General features: G+C 40.5%; 1 protein-coding gene across 1 annotated transcript in view; it reads right to left on the bottom strand.

Annotated features, from left to right (window-relative positions):
• The window catches only part of cdk5rap2 (CDK5 regulatory subunit associated protein 2), a 128,219-nt gene that overhangs the window by 24,433 nt on the left and 80,237 nt on the right, over positions 1-23,549 (bottom strand). Inside the window, 9 exon segments of the mRNA XM_078226578.1 lie at positions 2,257-2,446; positions 5,091-5,207; positions 6,627-6,752; positions 8,346-8,681; positions 11,221-11,319; positions 13,889-14,136; positions 15,173-15,310; positions 18,283-18,334; positions 22,079-22,311. Coding sequence (XP_078082704.1) covers positions 2,257-2,446; positions 5,091-5,207; positions 6,627-6,752; positions 8,346-8,681; positions 11,221-11,319; positions 13,889-14,136; positions 15,173-15,310; positions 18,283-18,334; positions 22,079-22,311 — 1,539 coding nt within the window.

Genomic DNA, 23,549 nt, shown 5'->3' on the forward strand with positions numbered 1-23,549 from the left:
CGACCAGGGGATTTGCACAGTAACTTCATTGCAGTGTTAATGTAAGCCTATTTGTGACACTAATAAATAAAATTAAAACCTTGAACTGAATAAATAACATCCCAGAAATATTTGTAAATCAAGAGGGGCAAGGCAGGGAGGAACTTAAAATAATTATGGGTACAGAGAAAATTATTGGAACTAAAAGTTGAAAAGTCCCCAGGTCCTGATAGACTTCATACAAGGGTCTCAAAAGAAGTGGCTGCTGAGATCGTAGATGCATTGTTTTAATTTTCCAAAATTCACTAGATTCTGTAAAAGTCCCATCAGATTGGGAAATCGTGAATATAACAGCTCTATTCAAGAATTGAGGGAAACAGGCTGTCTAGCAATTGTTATAGGGTAAAGCTATTAAGGACTTTAAAGCAGGGCACTATGATTGCCTAAGAAAATCTCAATGCAATCAGGGAGAGCCAGAGTACAAAGAACAAAGAACAGTACAGCACAGGAAACAGGCCCTTCGGCCCTCCAAGCCTGTGCCGCTCCTTGGTCCAACTAGACCATTCGTTTGTATCCCTCTATTCCCAGACTGCTCATGTGACTATCCAGGTAAGTCTTAAACGATGCCAGCGTGTCTGCCTCCACCACCCCACTTGGCAGCGCATTCCAGGCCCCCACCACTCTCTGTGTAAAAAACGTCCCTCTGATATCTGAGTTATACCTCGCCCCTCTCACCTTGAGCCCGTGACCCCTCGTGATCGTCACCTCCGACCTGGGAAAAAGCTTCCCACTGTTCACCCTATCTATACCCTTCATCATTTTCTACACCTCTATTAGGTCTCCCCTCATTCTCCGTCTTTCCAGGGCGAACAAGCCCAGTTTACCCAATCTCTCCTCATAGCTAAGACCCTCCATACCAGGCAACATCCTGATAAACCTTCTCTGCACTCTCTCTAAAGCCTCCACGTCCTTCTGGGAGTGCGGCGACCAGAACTGGACGCAGTATTCCAAATGTGGCCTAACCAGCGTTCTATACAGCTGCAACATTAGACTCCAGTTTTTATACTCTATACCCCATCCTATAAAGGCAAGCATACCATATGCCTTCTTCACCACCTTCTCCACCTGTGCTGCCACCTTCAAGGATTTGTGGACTTGCACACCTAGGTCCCTCTGTGTTTCTATACTCTTGATGGCTCTGCCATTTATTGTATAACTCCCCCCTACATTAGTTCTTCCAAAATGCATCACTTCACATTTATCTGGATTAAATTCCATCTGCCATTTCTCCGCCCAATTTTCCAGCCTATCTATATCCTGCTGTATTGTCCGACAATGTTCATCGCTATCCGCAAGTCCAGCCATCTTCGTGTCATCCGCAAACTTGCTGATAACACCAGTTACACCTTCTTCCAAATCATTTATATATATCACAAATAGCAGAGGTCCCAGTACAGAGCCCTGCGGAACACCACTGGTCACAGACCTCCAGCCGGAAAAAGACCCTTCGACTGTTACCCTCTGTCTCCTGGGGCCAAGCCAGTTTTCTACCCATCTAGCCACCTCTCCTTGTATCCCATGAGCCTTAACCTTCTTAACCAGTACTGTGAAAAGGAAAATGTGTTTGACTAATTTATTCAGAGTTCTTTGAGGAAGTAACAAGCAACATGGATAAAAGCGGGCCTGTAGATGTGGTGTACTTAGATTTTCAGAAGGCATTTGACAAGGTGCCACACCAAAGATTACTACAAAAAATAAGAGCTCATAGCATAGGGGTAACAAATGAGCAGGGAGAGAGGATGGTTAGCTAACAGGAAACAGAGAGTAGGCATAAATAGGTACCTTTGAGGTTGGCAAGATGTAGCAAGTGGAGTGCCACAGGGAATAGTGCTGGCGCCTCAACTATTTACAATCTATATCAATGGCTTGTATGAAGAGACCAAACACACGGTTGCTAAATTTGACAATGACACAAATATAGGTATGAGTGTAAATTGTGCAGAGGCCATGGTGGAGCAGGATTAAGTGATCAAATTACTTGCTCCCAATTCCTAACTAGCCCACCTCGGCACTTGCCTGCTTCTGTGGCCACCTACACTCGGCTTCTGGCGTTGGCAGACCCTGCTCCATCCTGCACCCACACCCCCACTCTGTTCCCCTGGAAATAAAATCTTGCGATTCGGGCTACTTTTTACCAAGGGCAGCCTGCTGAGTTGAGAAATTTCCTGACTTGAGCTGCCCTTCTTGGTGTCCAAACTCCCAAAGTGTAAACGTTACCTGTTGATTTCGTCGTGATTGCAGTGCAGCTCATCTTTCAGCCTTCTGCTTTCCTCATGAGCATTAGTAACTTTAGTTTGCAATCGACTGTTTTCCCTCCTCACACGTTCACACTCACTGCGCAGGCGTTCATTGGCGGCACTCTTCTTCGCAAGAGATTCCTTCAGTTTCTCATTTTCTTTCTGTTTGTCTGCAGAGCAAGTTTCAAAGAATATTAACTTTCTCTACCAAGTTTTTTGTATTCAATGATTTTTGAATCTTCAATCAATTCCTTCAAGCTGGAAATACATGGCATTTTTCTTCCTACTTTACCTTTAGTGAGATGTATTAAAGAAACCCACGATGTGATCCAGAGGCTTTGGCTGGCTATTGAGTTTGCAACGTAGCGACAGGATGTACTTATAATTCTCTACACAGTGACTTCCTAAATTTGGCTTGCCTATTTACAACAAAGTGGGATCAGAGACCACCTGAAGGGAGGAAAATTGGAGAGGGAGTCACCTTTCGCGAAAGCCTCTTGGAGAATTCAAGGACAGCATTGGAAGAAGTTTGGAAATAGGTCAGCTACCTTTTCTACTGGAGAATGAAAAACAAATGTCTGTTGTCCCCTTTACCTTAAATCACAAAAGAAATAACACCTCGCAAAGAAAAGACAATACTCCTGTGTTTTAGTACCATTAAATTGATATGATGTTGATAATCTTAGATTAACTATGATTTTTCTCCATTCAATGTGATTTGACCTTCACATGGTAATAGGCCATTATATAAAGGGAATGAGGTGGAGGAAGAGGAAAGCAAAGCATAGCATGACTTTTAAAAATTGAGGCTGTCCCTGCTGTCATTATATGATTCATTTAATCTTCTCCAGTCCATACTCTCACAATATTACACTCTAATTTTTCAGATGAACTCTACTGAAGGGAGGAAGAGTAGAGGAGACTAAGCTATCAGAAATGCGCCCACATAAATCATGAGTAAATCATAAGGTGAGACTGAGAAAAAGCTGGAATAATTGCAAATCTTGAAAAAAGACTAAATTTTGTATTCTTTATTTGTTTAACCTTTCCACACATCTGAAGTAAATATTGGGAAATGAGTAACAATAATTATGCAGGAATGGTGAGCCAAGGCTGGATTTGTGCTACTGAAGGAATGATCCTTCCACCTGAAAAGTTGCCTGATCTGCTAAGCATTTCCAGGATTTTGTTTTGATTTCAGATTTCCAGCATCTGCAGCATTTTACTTCTGTTGAAGACCGAGGGGAACTCAGGTAGAGCTATTCAAAATGATAAGGGGTTTTTGTCACGGTAAATTTGGAAATAAACTATTTCCACCATTTATTTATGCCCTCGTGTTATCAAGTAACTTAACATTGACTACCAAAAGGACAAAGATTAGAATTTTTTAAAAAACCAAGGCAGAAGTTTGTTATTACACGGAAAGGCCAACCAGAAATGGCAATGAAAGCTGAATCCATAATAGCTTTTAAAATGACAGTGCAGTCACATTTGGAAAAGTTAAAAGCATCGAAGGAAAGGTGATAGGTCTAGATGGACAGGTCCTTTGAAAAGCCTGGCACAATGAACCAAATGATGACGTTCTGAGCTATTCAATTCTAACAATTCTATCTGATGAACTTAATGCTAACTGCTGAACTGAAAAATACAACCAGAATAGCAAAGAAGACTTACAAGAAACTACAAAGGGTTGTGAATGAAGCCCAGTCCATCACGCAAACCAACCTCCCCTCCATTGACTCTATCTACACTTCCCCTGCCTCAGAAAAGCAGCCAGCATAATCAAGGACCTAACGCACCCCGGACATACTCTCTTCCACCTTCTTCCATCGGGAAAAAGATACAAAAGTCTGAGGTCACGTATGAACCGACTCAAGAACAGCTTCTCCCCTGCTTCCATAGACATCTGAATGGGAATTACCTTATATTAAGTTGATCTTTCTCTGCACCCTAGCCAATACTGTAACAATAATACATCAAATCAAAGAACTGAACTTTCAAACAGTTAATTTACGACAAGTTATTTAAGCAGCAAAAGTCAATGTCACTAAGTTTGAAGATTTTTTAAATTTTCAACTGGAACTATGCTGACTGCTAGGGAAGAAATGAAGCACAAATCTTGAAAAAGGCCTTGAATACAAATGGGTGGAGGTAGATTAGCCGCCATGCACGACAGCTGCAACAATGTGAAATATTATTGCACTATACTTTCCTCCATATGGATAATGCTTTATTTAGACATACAGGTTAAATGAACGAAGATTACTTATTTTGACCAGCTATATAAATTGTTATTCTTTTCAATTTGAATAAATCTGATGCTTTTTCATCTAGTTTGATGTCACCATGGTTTGATCAACAAATGTAGGAATACTGACTAGTTCTGGAATTTTCCAGAAAACCTTGCTCAGCCATCATTTTCTGGCAGAAATTCGAACATTTATTGACAAACCTCTTGCTGTACTCCCAACAAAACTACCCATTTGCCATTGCATTCCAAATCCTTGGACAGCAGTCCTTCAAATATCAAAGTTCTGACATATTACAGCTTCAAGATTTGATGAAAATAGTGCAGACTCAAGATTTGAAATATACTGAGCGGAATTTTGCAGCCATTCCTGCTGGTGGGATATTCCGGGTTCGCCGTCGGTGGGACTGGAATATCCTGCAGGTTCCCTGGCGGCAGAGTGCAAAGATCCCGCCACTGGCCAATGGCGGGCCACCTCCACAAAGCACACCATGGGGGGAGCGGCAAAAATCCCATCCACTTTCTGAGCCAATTCTGAACTTAAGTGATTTAACATCAACACCCACCTTTGGAGCTTCTTGTCAGCTGCTCCTTTAAAGCTTTGTTTTGTTCCTTCAGGTAATGAATTTCATCTGCCAGGTGACCGGCATCTTCTGCACCATGGATGAAGATATTTGTGGAAGCTGCAGGTGCAAGCAGTTTTATTAGTACTATTTACAAATACATATCATCCCATTGCTGGTTGATACTGTCTTTATTTTTAAATTGGCATTTAAGAAATGTTATATTTCTCCACAAATTGGCTCCAATGATTCAAATTGTCAAAACAATAGAACACAGGTCAACACTGACAAACCTATTTTTCAAACTCACACTTGTAACACTTTTATATTGTTAGTTTGGTACTTTATAGAATCATAGAATCCCCAGTGTGCAGAAGGAGGCCATTCAGCCCATCAAGTCTGCACCATCCAGAATCCCACCCAGGCCCTATTCCCATAACCCCACATATTTACCCTGCGAATCCCCTGACACTAGGGTCAATTTAGCATGGCCAATCAACCTAACCCGCACATCTTTGGACTGTGGGAGGAAACCGGAGCACCCGGAGGAAACCCACACAGTCACAGGGAGAATGTGCAAACCCCACACAGACAGTGACCAGAGGCCGGAATTGAACCCAGGTCCCAGGTGCTGTGAGGCAGCAGTACTAACCACTGTGCCGTTATTTAAAAGAGAATGGAGAATAAAAATAGGGAAGTCTTGGTAAAACTATACAAGGCACTAGTTAGACCACATCTGGAATGCCGTGAACAGTTTTGGGCCCTTTATCTAAGGAAAGGTGTATTAGCATTAGAAGCAGTTCAGAGGTTTACTAGGTCGATCCTGTGTGTGGGGCGATTTTCTTATGAGACGAGATTGAGTAGGTTGGGCCTGTACTTACTGAATTTCAGAAGAACAAGAGGCAACCTTATTGAGACAAATATAATTCTCAAGGGGCTTGACAGGGTAGAGGCTGAGAGGATATTTCCTCTTGTAGGAGAGCCTAGAACCCGAAGGCATAATCTCAGAATAAGGGGTTGGCCATTTATAACAGAGATAAAGAGGAATTTCTTCTCTAAGAGGGTAGTGAATCAGTGGAATTCTTTACCACAGAGAGTTGTAGAGGCTGGGTCATTAAGTATGTTCAAGGCTGAGATATGACAGATTTTAAATCCGTATGGAGATAAGGCAGGAAAGTGGAGTTGGAGGATTATATCAGATCAGCCATGATTGTTTTGAATGGCAGAGCAGACTCCATGGGCCGAATGGCCTACATCTGCTCCTACGTCTTGTGGTACTGATACATGCCAAATGACAGGGAAATTTGTGATAAGGAGTCCAAGGCCACGCAAACCTATTTCAGATAGGATGCATGTAGTTAGCTGGGGATGGAAAGATTGACCTCAATATCATACTGAATTTTCAAAGATTAAACATATATTTATGGCCTACTTTCCAAGTTTCAAATTGGCTTTCTTTTGGCCACTGAAAACACAAGTCAAATCCAGACTGAAGTTACTGATCCCAGACGAGGTGGAGATTTAAACTGTACTGCTCACCTGGATCATGTTCAGATTCAGCAAGACGACGTTCCAGTTGTTGTCTTAATCTGTCATTATTTCTAATAGATTCTTCCAAGTGTTGCCTTAAACTTCGTATTTCACAAAGATGTTCTGCTAGTAAGTCTAAGACAAAAATAGAGGGAACTAGCACCAGCCATATTTACATAATACCACTGAACTAAATGGAGAAATACAAGTGAAATGATAATAAATCAGAGAAGTACTAAGTTACTCCCTTTGTTAAGACAGTGGATTCCAATGACCTAGGGGCAATTTGAACTTCTTAGGACACTGAGCAAAAGAAGGCTGTTAATGCAGTGACCTTCTTCTGGAAAATTCCATTGTTAATTATTTGACAGGCCCGCCCCGAGAGAACACGAAATGTCACACCCACAAAGGTATCAAGGCTTACTTCAGACACAGACACTTGAAAGGGAGAGATGAAATGCAGAAGACACTTTAATCTTCTGTGATTGTGGAGACAATGGAGACCACATCTCAGCAGTTATCCAAAAATCCATCTCCTGTTGATTCATGTCTCAAGATGTTTAAAATGGTCAGAGATCAGAGAAAGGATGGAATCTGGGCAAGAAGACTTCCCTTCCAGGAGGGAAATGGGTTAAAAGGCTGCTGCAGACCTGACCGGTGTGTACTGGGTGCCAGTTTGCGAGGGACACAGAAACAAGAAGAGACACCAAGCCGCCAGTGACCCCCTTTTCTGGCTGATGTTGGCCATTTGCAGAATTCTTGTAGAATTCTGTCCATTAACTTTATTTCCCTCGGCACAGAAGCTGCCAGACTCAGTATTTTGAGTATTTTCTGTTCTGATTTCAGGTTTTCAGCATCAGCAGTATTTTCCTTTTGTAGTAATGGGCAGGCTGTTGTTCCTGTCTTTGGCCCTTAACACAAAATATCCTGTTCCTGTGCTATTTTACTCCCTCTCTCGGGGCCACCTGCAATCTTTGTATCCCATTTGATCCCATTTCCTTCCATCACGAAAGCTGTTTACTTTGATGGCTCTGCACCATCACTGCTGTATATTCTTACAAATGGATTCATCATCTCTAGACTCTTCTCCTCTTGTTACTGGTTTCCCATGCTTCATTTTTGACACAAGTTAATGGAGCAAAGGCGTTAATGGAGTTAGGTTGCAGATCAGCTATGATTTTGTTGAATGGCAGAGCAGGCTCCAGGGGCTAGTTCCTAGGTTTTCAACTCCAATTTTTTCCAAAATTCTAATGCATAATTTCTGTCCTGTACTGATTACTGCTTGACCATCATCACAGTCTTTGCCGACTCCCTTTGTTCACTATACCCAGTGTATTAAATTTTAAATCCTCAGTTACCTTTAAATCTCTCAACAGCCTAGCCAACCCCTATCTATGCAATTGCCTCCAGTCCTATATCCCTGGCCTGAACATTCATGCATTTGCTTCTAGCTTTTTGTAATCGCCTCCCCCCAACACATTATTCCGTCATTGGTGGCAAAGTATTCATCTGCCTTGCTAATTTTTACATTCTCTCCCTGAAATATATTCCTCTTACTTTCATCAAGAACCTTCACAAAACCAATCCATTCAGCAAATCTGTCAGTTACACATCCTAATCATTCCATTCCTGGTTCAGCCGCAGTATTCCTTTCGTCTATCTGAATTGCCTCAGCAATAAATTTAAGTTTGCAATTAATGAATGGAAGTTGTTAATAAAATAAATTACCTGCAGCATTTAGGCCAGGACCTTTTCTTGGCTCGGTGGAAGTTGAAGTTTGCTCATTTGCTATTAAAGATCGATCACTGTGATTAAGTGAATGGGCAATTTGGTTATCGATGTTCTGTTGATTCTCTGTTAAAATGGAGCGGTGCAAGTCAAGTTCTGTCTGCAGTGTCGCATTCAAATCTTCCTTGTTCACCAGCTGCTCGTGAAGTAGAGAGTTCTCTCTCTGGAGCTCAAACAATCTTTGATTAAGCAAGGATGTTTTAGCACTGGCATGTTCAACTGGCCAGCCACTAGTGGGCGACACCTCTTGTGGCACTGTGATTCCTTCCACGTTGTCTGTATTGCAGGAAAACAAAGAGAGAAATGACACACCTTTATTTGAAGTACAACTGAAGGAATTGAGGATTACTTGGCAATTACTTTGAAAATCGCAATTCATTCTAGTACCGCATTATGGGGGAAAAGAAACTAATCCAAAGAACTTTCAAAGCATAAATATAGGCCGGGATTCTCTAATCTCGTCCGCGGTTGGGATTCTCCAGTCCTGCTGCTGTGAATGGAGATTTGGCTGAGCGCCAAATTCTCTGTTCTCCCTGGCAGCGTAAGACACTGGAGAATTCCAGCCTTAATGTCATTAGGATTTGATTTGTTCAAAAGATAACTTAGTTCCATAGAAAATGTATGATTAATATACAGGAGCATGTAAGGAATTAACATTCAGCTGAAGCCAGAGCTCTCTGCAGTGGAATCAATTTAACTCTTGTGCTGTCAGGTTCAGTATATTCCACACATCAAGATAGTTCAACAACTTAAATGCACCTAACCTTCTTTCTAGCAATTTGATTATAAAAGGACTCCTGAAGGATGACATTTACTATTTATAAGGATTAAGGAAGAAGTACTTTTCCTGAATACGTTTTTAAAAATGTGAAAAAATGCTTAACCCCAATAATACATCACTGTGCAATTGTGGACCAGTGAGAATATTTCCCGCTGATGCAAATCGTGAACAAATTCTTTATGTTTTCACTACTCAAAAATCCAAAAGGTGAGCCCTCAAATGCTGCTCAGATATTAAGAAGGAATTCTGAGTGACTAAATCAATACATTTTAAAATAAGCACTCTCTTAGAAATCCCTTTCCAGAGCACAGGAAAACTCTCTAATCCATTTGAATGATGAAGATTGAAATGAGGGCTGCAGACGGAAAAAGTGTGCAGATTTTCTGTATTACCCACATCAGCTACAATTGGAAGTCAATGTTCTGAAATTGGTCCAGGGTATATATCAGGTTTTAAGAAAAAAAATTCTACTGAAAAATAAAATCATAAAGGAAAAAGCTAAACAAAAATAAAAATGGATAAAAAGGTACAGCAATTACTTTATAATTTCACCTCTGAGTGTACATAAACCTATGACGTTGTAGGTTTCAGAAATGATGAGGTTTGTCAAGAACTCTTCAGAAAATTTGATGGCATAAGCCACATGAGAAATGAGTAATTATGAGGCCTAAAGCGATCAACAAGAATTAGTCAATTGTAAATGAATTGTGCACAAAATGCAACAGCCTGGCATTCTGAAAGATGCACTAAGACTGGGCTCTGCAGGCTGAAACTCAGTGCATGAGTAGCTCCCATTGGTGCTGGGCAGTCTGATCCCAAAATAAATGCAATAGTTTCAGAAAGGTTGTTATTTAACTCAAAGCAGACTGATGATCAAATGATTGAACGGCGGGTGGTCAATGGTCTCATCGTCAACAAAGGAAATAAAACACTTGTGGCTTCTCTAATGAATGCGAAGGGAGGCATTTGAAATTTATGTTCAAATTTTACAATCCCTTCCTTCAAAGAAAAATCAGCATTCGTAATATCAGTGGGTAGCATTTAAAATATAGGATAAAAGCAAATTACTGTGGATGCTAGAATCTGAAACCAAAAGAGAAAATGCTGGAAAATCTCAGCAGGTCTGGCAACATCTGCAAGGAGAGAAAAGAGCTGATGTTTCAAGTCCAGACGACCCTTTGTCAAAGCTAAAAGGCATAGAAAGTGGGAGATATTTATACTGCAGGGTGAGGGAATGAAAGACGAGTCATAGCCACAGAAACCAGGGGGAAAGACTACTGATGATAGTCCATAGAGAGAATAAACGGTGTGAATGGCCAAACAGGAGAGAAACTAAAATGATGTGGGGGAATGGGTGAGACAGAGGTATGGTTTAGAAAAGGAGATGCAAAGGGGGAGAAAAGATAAGGGAAGGGGGATAAAGTAGGGGGAAAGAGTAGGGGGGGGAGAAGAAAAATGAAGAAAGACAATAAATAAATAAGAGGCAGAGAACAGTAAAAAAATAAATAAAGTAGAATGAAAACAAAGGAGTCGAGGTGGGATAGAGCAAATCATCTGAAGAATTTGATGCTGCCAGACCTGCTGAGATTTTCCAGCATTTTCTCTTTTGGTAGCATTTAAAAACTTGAAAACTCAAGTATCTGGAGCAGACACGTCTGCATGAAACCTGCATGATCACCCGTAGCACAGTAGTTAGCACTGCGGCTTCACAGCTCCAGGGACCTGGGTTCGAATCCTGGCTCGGGTCACTGTCTGTGTGGAGTTTGCACATTCTCCCTGTGTCTGCGTGGGTTTCCTCCGGGTGCTCCGGTTTCCTCCCACAGTCCAAAGATGTGCAGGCTAGGTTGTTTGGCCATTCTAAATTGCCCCTTAGTGTCCCGGGATGCATAGGTTAGAGGGATTAGTGGGTAAATATGTAGGGATATGGGGATAGGGCCTGGGTGGGATTGTGGTCAGTGCAGACTCGATGGGTCGAATGGCCTCTTTCTGCACTGTAGGATTCTATGATTCTATGAAACATAAATAATTGCAAACCTTGAAGTTGTGTCCTTGCATCTGGAGAAGAAAGTCCAGATGTCAGTCTTGCTTCTCTAATCTGTGGATCATTCTGCAGGCTTGTGTTTGCATTTGTTGCTGGGAGACCAAAGAAATGTTGGCAGTTGAGAACATCAAGTGAAATGTGACATTAGAAGCATTACAACAAAATCTTGGCATATTCCACACAGCATTTTAAACATTCACATGTAGAGGTCCAAGTATGCAATACTCCCACTGGGTTTAGAGAATGGAACCAAAAAAATACGGAGGCTGAGTAACCATTGGTAACACTGTAGCCCCACATTTCATACTCATACTAAATAAATAAACATCTCCGTTTTAACTTTCACCAACAGAACAACATTAAACTACAGTACAGGATTCTGAGACAAATGTTCATAGGACAGCTTGGTGGACTAATCATCACCATTTGTAACTGAGAGAAATTTTGAAGTGTCTCTTTTAGAATTTAAAGGTCTATCACTTACAAACGATTGAAGTGAAATTGTTAATCTACTGGAACGAAAGGAAAAATGGTGAGGAAATTATTTTGTTCACATTAAAATCAGTCAAACTAATTTCCAAAGTTCCTAGAAACTCATCTTTAGGTCGCGTAACATTTGTCTATTGCAACTGACACATAAAATTTCATATTGGTTAACGGTGCACTTCAGAGAAAAACTCCTATTTATTAGCACTTAAAACATTTACAAAACAATCGAACTCAACTTCCAATTTAAGAAAATAATTTAGTGTGATTGCAGCACTTTCCTTACTAGTACATGTCACTGTACCTTTACACGTCTGCATAGCAGTATTAACAACTTTCCTCCATTTCCCACGCATGACACCGCTATGCACAAGTCTAATTGGTTTTTCTGATCACGATTCCGTAACAATTATCAGTGGCTGACTTTGCACTTTGAAAATTGCTTTAACTTAAGGGAACTTTGCTTATTTAAGCTACAGTAAATAGACCAGCTTCAAAGGTTGACATTTGGATTTCTAAATGACAAATCAAGTGGTGCAACTGCAAATACAGGAGTTTTTCTGAAGTCTTCATGTGGTCTTGCCAAAGAATTTCAATCATACTGTCCTTTGTTTACAGGTGAACAGTATCGCTTAGATTAAATGACTATAAATTATGTAGCTCTTAAACCTGGAGGATGAAAGAAACAACCCCAACTGAACTTTCAGTACTTGCTTTACAAGTCAATTGAAGGCTTTCAGAATAATACATTATAGATAGTTACTTTATCAGCATCTGAGGATAGCAGTATTTTTTATTGAAAAGCTTTCTCTCTAACGAGTAGAGAAGCTACAGAGGTACAAACTTATAGGGAAATTACAGAAAGGTGCAAAAACTCAATTGATCGTGGAGGGACTTTCTAAATTATCCTAATATAGATATATATATATATATATATAGTAAAGAGTTAGGGGCAGGGGAAAAATTTCTGAAGTGTATGAAGGAAAATTTCTTCATTAGTATCCTTCTAGCCCTACAAAAAAGGAGGCATTGTTGGACCTGGGTCAAGTGGATAAAGAAGGAAGTGTCAGTAAGGGAAGCGTGATCATAGTATCATAAAGTTTAGCTTAGCCATGGAAAAGGACAAGGTACAATCTAGCGTTTAAAAGAGGGCTAATTTCATTGGCACAAGAATAGATCTAGCCTGGGTAAATTTGAAGCAACAATTGGCAGGCAAAACCGTTTCAGAACAATCGACTGCCTTTAAAGATGATGAATTGTGTAAAGTTGAGGTACATTGTCTGAGGAATGGGTAGGAGAGAGAGAGAGAGAGAGATGAAGCAGAAAGGGGTACATATGACATACAATTCCTTTTATGGTATTATCCCTAATGCCATTATACGTCAAAACAATTTACAATCCACAATACCAAGTAGTTTATTTCACATTCTTTATGAAGTAAACCACAAGCTATTATACGCACACACAAAGTTCAAGGTCATTCCAAAAATGTGCAGGTTTGGTGGATTGGCCATGCTAAATTGACCTTTAATGTCGGGGGATTATCAAGGTAAATACGTGCATTATCAGGGTAAATACATGCAGTTATGGGGATAGGGCCTGAGTGGGATTGTTGTCAGTGCAAGCTCGATGGGCCGAATGGCCTCCTCCTGTATTGTAGGGATTCTTTATATGGGAATCAGAACATATGTAGTGTGCAAGAAAAAAGTGAACCGAGAGCCTTGGAAAGTAGGAAATTTTGAAATCTGAAGACATTGATAAGAGCAGAAAGAGATTAAAAAGGCAATTATTTTTAATAAGGAAAGGTTTATTATAATAGCTATCTCAACAGCTTCTTTGTAAAACTGCTGATTCCAAAAAAAAATGGAACCATTAAGCAATTTATTCTTTATCAGAACAGCAAAATAGTTCTCCAGATATCCATTGTCACTATAGTAGTAATTACTTATGTCATTGCTGTTTGTGGGACTTTGCTGTGTGCAAACTGACTACCATTTTGCCTTCATAAGTCACTAACTTCAAAATTACTTTAAATTGCTGCAAAGTGGTTTAGGATGCCTGGAGGCCATGAAAAGAGCTGTATGAAAATAAATGACATGAGTAAATCTTTCAAGAAATGTTTTGAGTTTTCTCAAATTTTAAAATTTCATACTTCTGGGTTGGGGTGCAACTTACCTGGTGACTTGTGTGAAAGTCTCCTTTGAAAACTTCGCTGTCTACTATTACGGCTCCTACTTTTATTTTCGCCACTGAGTGGTGGCTCAGATGTGGTCGATCGACTTTCACGTGAACTAATTGAGTTTCTGTCAGATATCTCAGAATCTGAAGAGACTTGGCTGGTGGACGGCACATATGACTGATGTTTTAACTGTTGCTGCAGGCAATAAATGATTTTGTTCTTTTCCTGTACCTCTTTTGAAAGTCTGCAGGGAAAGAAAAAGGCCAGATTAAATGTTGTGCATATAATTTTAATTTCACTGCGACTTAGATTTAAATGTTTCCCTTGTGTACACAATCCTCAATGAAAAATGAAATATGCTGAGTGAGCAACAAATCAAAGGGCTGCAGCACTTCAATCTTATCCTAACAAAAATCTTCAAAACACCCAGCTGATTATTACCAAATGTCATTCACTGCAAGAACCTTACTTACTTTTAAAAATACACTGTAATTTTTTTTAGGATATTGTTCAGCAAAATTCCAATGGATATGTTCAGACCACAAAAATTTTGCCTCCTAAACTTCAGCTGGTATTTATTAACTTCAACTCATGAAGTCATCATCTGGCACAGAGTCCCCTCACAAAACACTTGACTAAATAACGAAAGCAAAAGGTTCTCTGCTAATTCCACTACAAATTCTCCCTCTATAAGAGGCAAAAGTGACATAATTCGGAAACAACCTACTGCAGCACCCATCTGTCTCCAGGCTGCTAGTGCCAATATCTAACACGGGCAGAATTCTCCGGCCTCCCAGCCGCGTGCTTCCCGCTGGCGGGAGGAGGCATGTTGCTTGCTTGCGGCTGGATTCTCTGGCCCCGCCGCTGTCAATGTGAATTTCCATTGACGTCACCCCACGCCAACGGGAAACCCACAGATGGGGGTGCGCTGCCGGCGGGATGTCTACATCTTCAGTTTAAAGTCAAAGTGCATTGATGACACGAGTTTGAACAGCAGTATTTGAAATTCAAAACTCTGGACTTACTTAATATTTAATCAGCTAGTAGCTGAGCCACATAGACAAGTTAGACCCTAATCTATACAAATGCAGTTACAGTGTCTGCATCAAAGCTTAATGCAATGTTTGCAAACTACCGTGCTTATACTTCCAGAGTATTCTTCCAAGCGGAACATTCAGCAGTAAATTTGTAACAAAGATAGTTGTGTCTTCATGAATTGCTTCAAATCACTAAAAGATGCTATGTTAATTAGTCCACATTAACATAGAGTGTAAACTTACTGCTCAAGTTGCTCTTTAGTTGCCTGTGACAAGGCTTGATTCTCATTCAGAAGTTCATTCAGCTGCTTGTGCAGCTGTTTGCGCTCACTTTCTAGCTGCTTTCGAAGGTAGAGAACTTCACATTGCAGGCTGCGAGCACTTGCCAAAGAGAAGGAGAAAAGAGACGCTCGGTAGATGGGACTAAATTTGGATAGCATGCTTGTTTGCATTAAGTGCATGCCAAAAGCCACAAGCTTGTTCTAGGCAAGTCTAAGGCACTTGCGCCGCCGACATATAGCATGGTAGTAAGTCATGCACTATTCTTATAGCTACTTAAAGCACAGAAAAACATAGCTCCCCTAAAAATATTAGTTCATTTTCTGGCTTTAACCTCCACAAAGTAGAAGAACTGAATTTTTGACAAAATAGCTTTAGCAACAGCAGTAACTTTCAACACATTAGACTATATCAAGCAGCTTATCCACCACACATTAAACAACCTCCTTACTGAACCACTTTTATCAATATTTCACACAGTTTTAAATTCTGCTCATACATTCTTCTGTGCACAAATGAATGAAGAACACAATCATTTCAACTGCTTTAAGAACTTCACTGTTCAGCATTCAAAGGATCTGTTATTTTAAGAACAGTGGCTTGACATTAATAACTGCATTAGGATTAGTGTGCAGTTCTTAGCCTCACCAGATCGTTCCATTTAATCAAAGTTGCTGGAACACCTATGCAGACCATTGTTCCTGAGGCAGTTAATTTATTTTTAAGAGTATTAGTGGTAATGTGCAGTGAACTCTTGCATTTAAAAGTACTCCTGCATTTTATTTTGCCCTGGGGTGCAATTTTCCATTCCTTCAAAGCACTGCAGGAAGGGAAATAGATTGCAAATCACACCTCTCATGTTACAAATATCTCTATGTAAATTTGTCCAAAAGACATCAAGTTGTTCAATTAAAAAGGTACAAAATGAAGAAATCTATTAATTTATTTTCTCATTTGACAGCAATAGGATTACCAGCTAATCTCTCTTTTGGATGATTTTGGGTGAAGGATAAATGTTGTCCAGTATACCAGGAGAAGATTCCTCTCTTTTCCAAAATGTGTTTTTTGGAGTATTTTATGTCTGCTTCAATTGTTTAATGTCTCATCCAAAAGACAACACCTCAGGCAATGCACTTCCTCAGTACTGCACTGAAGTGTAAACCTTGAGTAGGAGTTATACCCATAATATTCTGACTCAGAGGCGAGGGTAATGTGATTGGACTGACTTGAACTCCGGCAACACCTACGCAGGCCGCTGTTCTTGAGGCAGTTAATTTATTTTAAGAGTACAAGGCCATGAGTGGCAGCGTCATAGCCCTATAACATTAAAAAAGATTTCATCCAAATATTCAAACTTTTAAAAAGCGGCTCCTGACCAGACTGAAGCTGAATCAAAGCTTTGCGAGATAACAGCGGGATATTTTACACAATTTGGCTTTAGTGAGCTCAAGGGTCATACCATGACCAGAGGATGCCTGCATAAAGTACCTTGTAAACAGGGAAAACATCACTGGCAATCACCGTAACGATTTTAAAAGTAGTTATCGTTATCGCTGATCATCTCCACTAACTGTGATTATTTGTATCTATTCAAGTTAATTTAATAAAATGTTCAACAAAATGTTTAATGAGAATCTGCCTTTGAGGCTCTCACAATAAACACCTCATATGCACTCAGATCCTAACCGACCTTCACGCTTCAGATTTTCTCTCTCATCAATAGTCAATGAATTTTTACATTGGGGAAACATTAAATGTATAGTTCAAGCCTGGAATTCTTTTCGCATGGCTTTTTCCTTTACCAAAAACAATTGCTATCAAGAGGCTTATTGTAAGTGACAACCATTAAATGTAAACATATAAATGCTACACTGAGATTCAGAAAGTGATAAATCTTGCATTAGCTATATTACATTATTTCTATGATAAAAGTGCTGGAGAAAAGTTATTTGCTGCAGAATTAAATAACGAATTCATCATTAAAAGACACGACAACTAGCTTATAATTTGGATGACACATTTAACAAGTTAGAAACCACACACTACCACATCCAAAATGATCTTTCCTGAAATGAAGGATGTAGAAATCTAAGAGCAAAACAGTGTTCAAAATTCAAGTGCAACCAAACCCAGTTTAACCATCACTGGATTTTACAAAATATTTCAGGGGTTTACACGCTGCCCTCCTTCTCTGATAAATGCAAGACAAACTGTGTGAAGATCTGTCGTACTACGCTCTCCATCACATGCAAGGTTAAGTCTACAACTGAGATACATCTGATAATTACTGAATATGATGAATCTATTGCCAACTTTGATACCGTTTGCCTAGAGTCTCTAAGTTCTGTTTTCTCTACAGTTAAGTAAGATTGGTGTACTATGTGAACAGATTGCTGGATATGACATGGATTTCTTGTGGGTAACTTTTATCAAATAGATAAAACAAGCTGATATTAGTAAGTTTGTGCAAATGGCTCTGTAATATTATTTGTCTACTTCCAACAATATCATTATGCCTGCTGTTTGGTGTTTTGCCAGCGAAGGTGGCAGCCTACTGTATGGCCCCATTTTCCCAGAAAAGCAGTATTAATATAATAGGCTCACTATTAAGCTGAAAGTACTGGGAGACATGGAATGTTGCAATGTCAAAAATGAAATATTTGGACACCCAATGCTCCTTTATAAATAGGATTTGCTTTAGTGGCAAACCAGATATTTCCCAAACCATTAATACTTTAGAAAGATTGCAAATAAAACAACGCAACTGATGACAGTCAAGTCTCACTTTAAATCAAGCAGCTGTGTTCTAAAATCCAAATATCCAGGATAAACGTAATGCAATTAAGATTTGAAATTTCGGATTGTTGGGAAATATACTTTCCCTCTTCAAAGTCTCAAAATAATTCCGATCAGCACATACTGGTCCTTTTTAAACAGGTTGAGCTTACAAGTGAATAGTACAGATTAACCTTGATTTAATAGCTGGATAATACGTCAAATTGGGATGAGGCAAACTGAATGAAGAACATTGAATCATGCTTTGTTAAAGCCTTGCAAGTATATTTTATCTTTACCTTTGAGAGAAATCAAGAAGTGTGCGATCTCCATCAGCTGAAGATACATCCCCTGCAATACATGAACAGAAATGGAAACAGATAATGTGGGCTATTTCAGTGCACATTTAAATAGTAATTTTAAAATATTTTTGTTGCTTCGTATAAATTCTTTAAAGCAGCCATTAAAATAGAATTTTATTTGAACAAATGTTTATAAACTTAACATTTCTTCTGACTGATGGCAGAGATTTGTTAATAACACTTGCAGCAGGAATCCCCTGGCTGTTAAATTATTCAATTTACAACAAAAACTATGTACTTCTCTTGCAAGATGACTCCCTCATTCCAGTATTTACAACTTCATCCTTAGTCAGAATGAACTAGCCCACTGCACATTTCTCTGAAAGTCTATCTGAATAATACAGGCTATTTCCTCACTCTTCCTACATGCATTCTGGCTGAGTATGAAGTAACCTTAAATACCAGTGTCAATTCAAATGGAATCTAATTCCATTCTCTTATGAGCTTAATACCTTCGCATTTAGCTAATGAGCTAGTCCACTGTAAGGTCTTAGTTCATTTAACAACTGAAAACATTTGTCACAGACAAATTGGATACTCAAAAACTATAAATTTGCGCGTACAGGGACAGTTTTCCACATTGGGTACAATTGATAATTCCAGTGCTAATTACGTCTGTTTTGCTAGAAGTGTCAGGGCTTGCCAGGGAGGCCAGTGGTGTTGGGGGAGGGGTGGGGTGGGGAGGGGGAGTGATGTGGGGTCGTGGGGCTGTCCAGCAATTGAGCTGCCAGCGATTGGGAGGCTGGTAGTGCAGGGCCACTGCGCATGTGCCGATCTCCATGCTGACAGATCGGCGGAGGCGCATTGGCCTGCTCGGCGCTATGCTGCCAGCCTCTCCAGTGGGAATAGGCTCCGCCCACTGATTTTCCAAGTGAATCTCACTGGGGCTCTCTGGGGTGCACAGAATGTGGGAGATTCATTTGAAAATCACATGAAAAAAAAAGAGTGGGACTTACTCCAGTTTTTTTTCACGTGAATTCGGCACTTAAAATTTTTTTTTTGGAGAATCTCCCCCCTGCTCTACCAAAACTGACTGCAGTGCAGACAGCTGATGATTTAAATAGCTTCCTCCGTAAACTGCATGCACAATACGCAAACTGCCATGCCCATGAAAATGAGAAGTGCTGTGTGTGTGTGTGTGTGTGTGTGTGTGGTGTATGTGTGGGTGTGGGGGGAGGACACCTACAATATTCAGGCAGTTCCTCCATTTTCTGTCTCGTGACTCAAATCTGGGCCCAAAATCTTCTTTGAATCAGGCGAATCAGTCAGCAATTTTGAAAGCGTTTTTTAAATTTTGCTTCAAAAATTATTCATCAAAATACTTCACAGTAAAAGTGGAAAGAGTTGATTAATACAGCTGAAAATTGACTTATCACAAAATATAAGCACTCTAAATCATTGTGTCGGTGAGTCATCATACCAAAAAGGACTTAAAAATATAGAAAAAATATTTTCTACTTTGCTCTCAATTAGGTTTTAAAGGTCATTTCATTAAAACCCTTAAAAAAAAAAGGCATCCATTGGTATCCTCATGTCCAAAAGATCCAGCTTAAATTTTTAAAGTCTCCTGGAAAAAGTGCAATTCATGGAAATGCCAAATGATGACTAATTTTATCCTGGGAAATGGCCAGATTTGTGGGCAGTGTCAGCTTTTAGCATGATATTCTTAAAATTACGTAAACCTGAGTTGCGCTGAATGGAATTTGCATTTAAAAATCCATCTTTTGCAAGAATTGTACCAGTATCAGGAAAGCTGTGCTGAAAAGAATCACTGCCATAGAATGGAAATTCCAGACCCTGCTCTGTAACTTGGTTTTGCCTTTCGTTTTAATTAAAATTGCAGAAAGGTTTTAGAATAATGTTAATGGAAAAGGTCCTGAGGGATAGGATTTATGACCATTTGGAAAGATGCAGCTTAATCCGGGATAGTCAGAATGGATTCGTGAAGGGTAAGTCTTGCCTCACAAATTTGATCGAATTCTTTGAGGAGGTAACTAAGTGTGTAGATGAAGGTAGATCAGTTGATGTCATATATATGGATTTTAGTAAGGCGTTTGATAAGGTTCCCCATGGCAGGCTCATGAAGAAAGTAAGGAGGTGTGGGATAGAGGGAAATTTGGCCGATTGGATAAGTAACTGGCTATCTCATAGAAGACAGGGTGGTGGTGGATGGAAAATTTTCAGCCTGGAGACCAGTTACCAGCGGTGTACCACAGGGATCAGTGCTGGGTCCTCTGCTATTTGTGATTTTTATCAATGACTTGGAGGAGGGGGCTGAAAGGTGGATCAGTAGATTTGCTGATGACACCAAGATTGGTGGAGTAGTGGATGAGGTGGAGGGCTGTTGTAGGATGCAAAGAGACATTGATAGGATGCAGAGCTGGGCCGAAAAATGGCAGATGGATTTTAACACTGATAAGTGCGAGGTGATTCATTTTGGTAGGACAAATTTGAATGCGGATTACAGGGTCAACGGCAGGGTTCTGAGGAATGTGGAGGAACAGAGAGATCTTGGGGTTCATATCCACAGATCTCTGAAGGTTGCCACTCAAGTGGATAGAGCCGTGAAGAAGGCCTATAGTGTGTTAGCATTTATTAACAGGGGGTTTGAGTTTAAGAGCCGTGTGGTTATGCTGCAACTGTACAGGACCTTGGTGAGACCACATTTGGAATATTGTGTGCAGTTCTGCTCACCTCACTATAAGAAGGATGTGGAAGCATTGGAGAGAGTGCAGAGGAGATTTACCAGGATGCTGCCTGGTTTGGAGGGTGGGTCTTATGAGGAAAGGTTGAGGGAGCTAGGGCTTTTCTCTTTAGAGCGGAGGAGGATGAGAGGCGACTTAATAGAGGTTTATAAGATGATATGGGGGATAGATAGAGTGGACGTTCAGAGACTATTTCCTCGGGTGAATGTAGTTGTTACTAGGGGGCATAACTATAAGGTTCATGGTGGGAGATATAGGAAGGATGTCCGAGGTAGGTTCTTTACTCAACGAGAGTGGTTGGAGTGTGGAATGGACTGCCTGCTGTGATAGTGGAGTCGGACACTTTAGGAACTTTCAAGCGGTTATTGGATAGGCACATGGAGCATACCAGAATGATAGGGAGTGGGATAGCTTGATCTTGGTTTCGGACAAAGTTCGGCACAACATCGAGTGCCAAAGGGCCTGTACTGTACTGTACTGTTCTATGTTCTAATAGCAGGAAAGAGGGAAGGAAGGATTAACACTGCGGCAGCACTTTTTCCTCTAGCCAGGGATCTGACGCCAGATCCTGCGCAAAGAACCTCAATAATTTTGCACAGGCGGGTTCCCCTCGAGTCACCTGTGGGCTGGCAGCTGATACGCCTGTCTTCCGTCAGCTGGCAGATTTGAAAGTCCTGGCACCATATGTAAACACCAGTTCTGCACATTCACATCACTCTCTCCAAACCACCTGTCCTCACCAGATTGTCCGCCCAGTGTGGCCGAAACATTGTATTTTTTCAGGATGGAGTCAGATATAGCTCTAGAGCTGAAGGGGATCAAAGGATATGGGGGGGGAGGGGGGGGGAGAAGAGGCAGGATCAGGCTATTGAACTGGATGATCAGCCGTAATGAATAGTGGAGCAAGCTTGAAGAGTTGAGTGGCACACTCCTGCTCCTATTTTCTATATAGGGAGATTAATATACAACCGGATAAGTTTTCTTGCAAACTATGATTTCAAACTCAGCAATTTTTCCAGTGAGCTTACCGCCATCAAACTTGTTCTCAAGCTTTTCCACCAGCTCTAAGCTCTGGTTTAACTGGTCACGAAAGGCTTCCCCAACATAATAATCAACATCACTGGCCTGCAACAGCTCCTCAAAGGCTTTGGTAAGATCCACCAGGGTCTGGTGATGCAAAGTGCAGATTTTAAAGCTTTCTTTAATCTGCTGTCGGAGGTGCGAGAGCTCCCTTGCTTGTGACTGCACCAGCGAATCATACCTAAATCAAACAGAAAAGAATGAACCATTTAGTTCCCTGTATTTTAACTGCATCTTGATTTTTATCAAGTTCCAATAGAGCTGCTGTGGGTACAATAATTAAATCCAACATAATTTTAGATTTGTGTGAAATGGATTTTTAACACAAGCAGTTCTCATGAAGAATATTTCCCTGAATGTTGGGATATTTCATTTTCAGGCCCTACAATGATGGAGTGATCCAGGCACACATTAATGGAGGAAACAAACAAGACCATGATAGTATAACATTTAGTCCCGATGAAGGAATCCAGGACAGAAGGATATTTCTTAAAATTATTTCCAACCTATTTAAAAATAGATTGAGGGAAAAAACTTCTTCAAAGAATTATGAGCGTATCAAATGTTCTGCCCTAGAAGATCATTTATACAGAATTAATGGTAGTGTGGATGAGCAGAGCGATCTCGGTGTCCATGTGCATAGATCCCTGAAAGTTGGCACCCAGGTTGATAGGGTTGTTAAGAAGGCGTACGGTGTGTTAGCTTTTATTGGTAGAGGGATTGAGTTTCGGAGCCATGAGGGCATGTTGCAGCTGTACGGAGCTCTGGTGCGGCCGCACTTGGAGTATTGCATACGCAATACTTATAGAAAGGATGTGGAAGCATTGGAAAGGGTGCAGAGGAGATTTACCAGGATGTTGCCTGGTATGGTGGGAAGGTCTTATGAGGAAAGGCTGAGGGACATGACGCTGTTTTCGTTAGAGAGAAGAAGGTTAAGAGGTGACTTAATAGAGGCATATAAGATGATCAGAGGATTGGATAGGGTGGACAGTGAGAGCCTTTTTCCTCGGATGGTGATAGCCAGCACGAGGGGACATAGCTTTAAATTGAGGGGTGATAGATATATAGGGGTGACAGATGTCAGAGGTAGGTTCTTTACTCAGAGAGTAGTAAGGGCGTGGAATGCCCTGCCTGCAACAGTAGTGGACTCGCCAACATTAAGGGCATTTAAATGGTCATTGGATAAACATATGGATGATATTGGAATAGTGTAGGTTAGATGGGCTTTAGATTGGTTTCACAGTCATCGAAGGCCGAAGGGCCTGTACTGCGCTGTAATGTTCTATGTTTTGCCACTATTGCAGGGATATGTAGGATTGCAACCCCAGTGAACAAAAGGATAATACTGTACATGCTGAAACCTGAGAACACTGGAGACATTCAGCAGGTTTCTGGATTCTGCCTGATCTGCTGAATCTA

The sequence above is a fragment of the Mustelus asterias genome, chromosome 13, assembly GCF_964213995.1.
Source record: "Mustelus asterias chromosome 13, sMusAst1.hap1.1, whole genome shotgun sequence".
Classification (NCBI taxonomy): domain Eukaryota; kingdom Metazoa; phylum Chordata; class Chondrichthyes; order Carcharhiniformes; family Triakidae; genus Mustelus; species Mustelus asterias.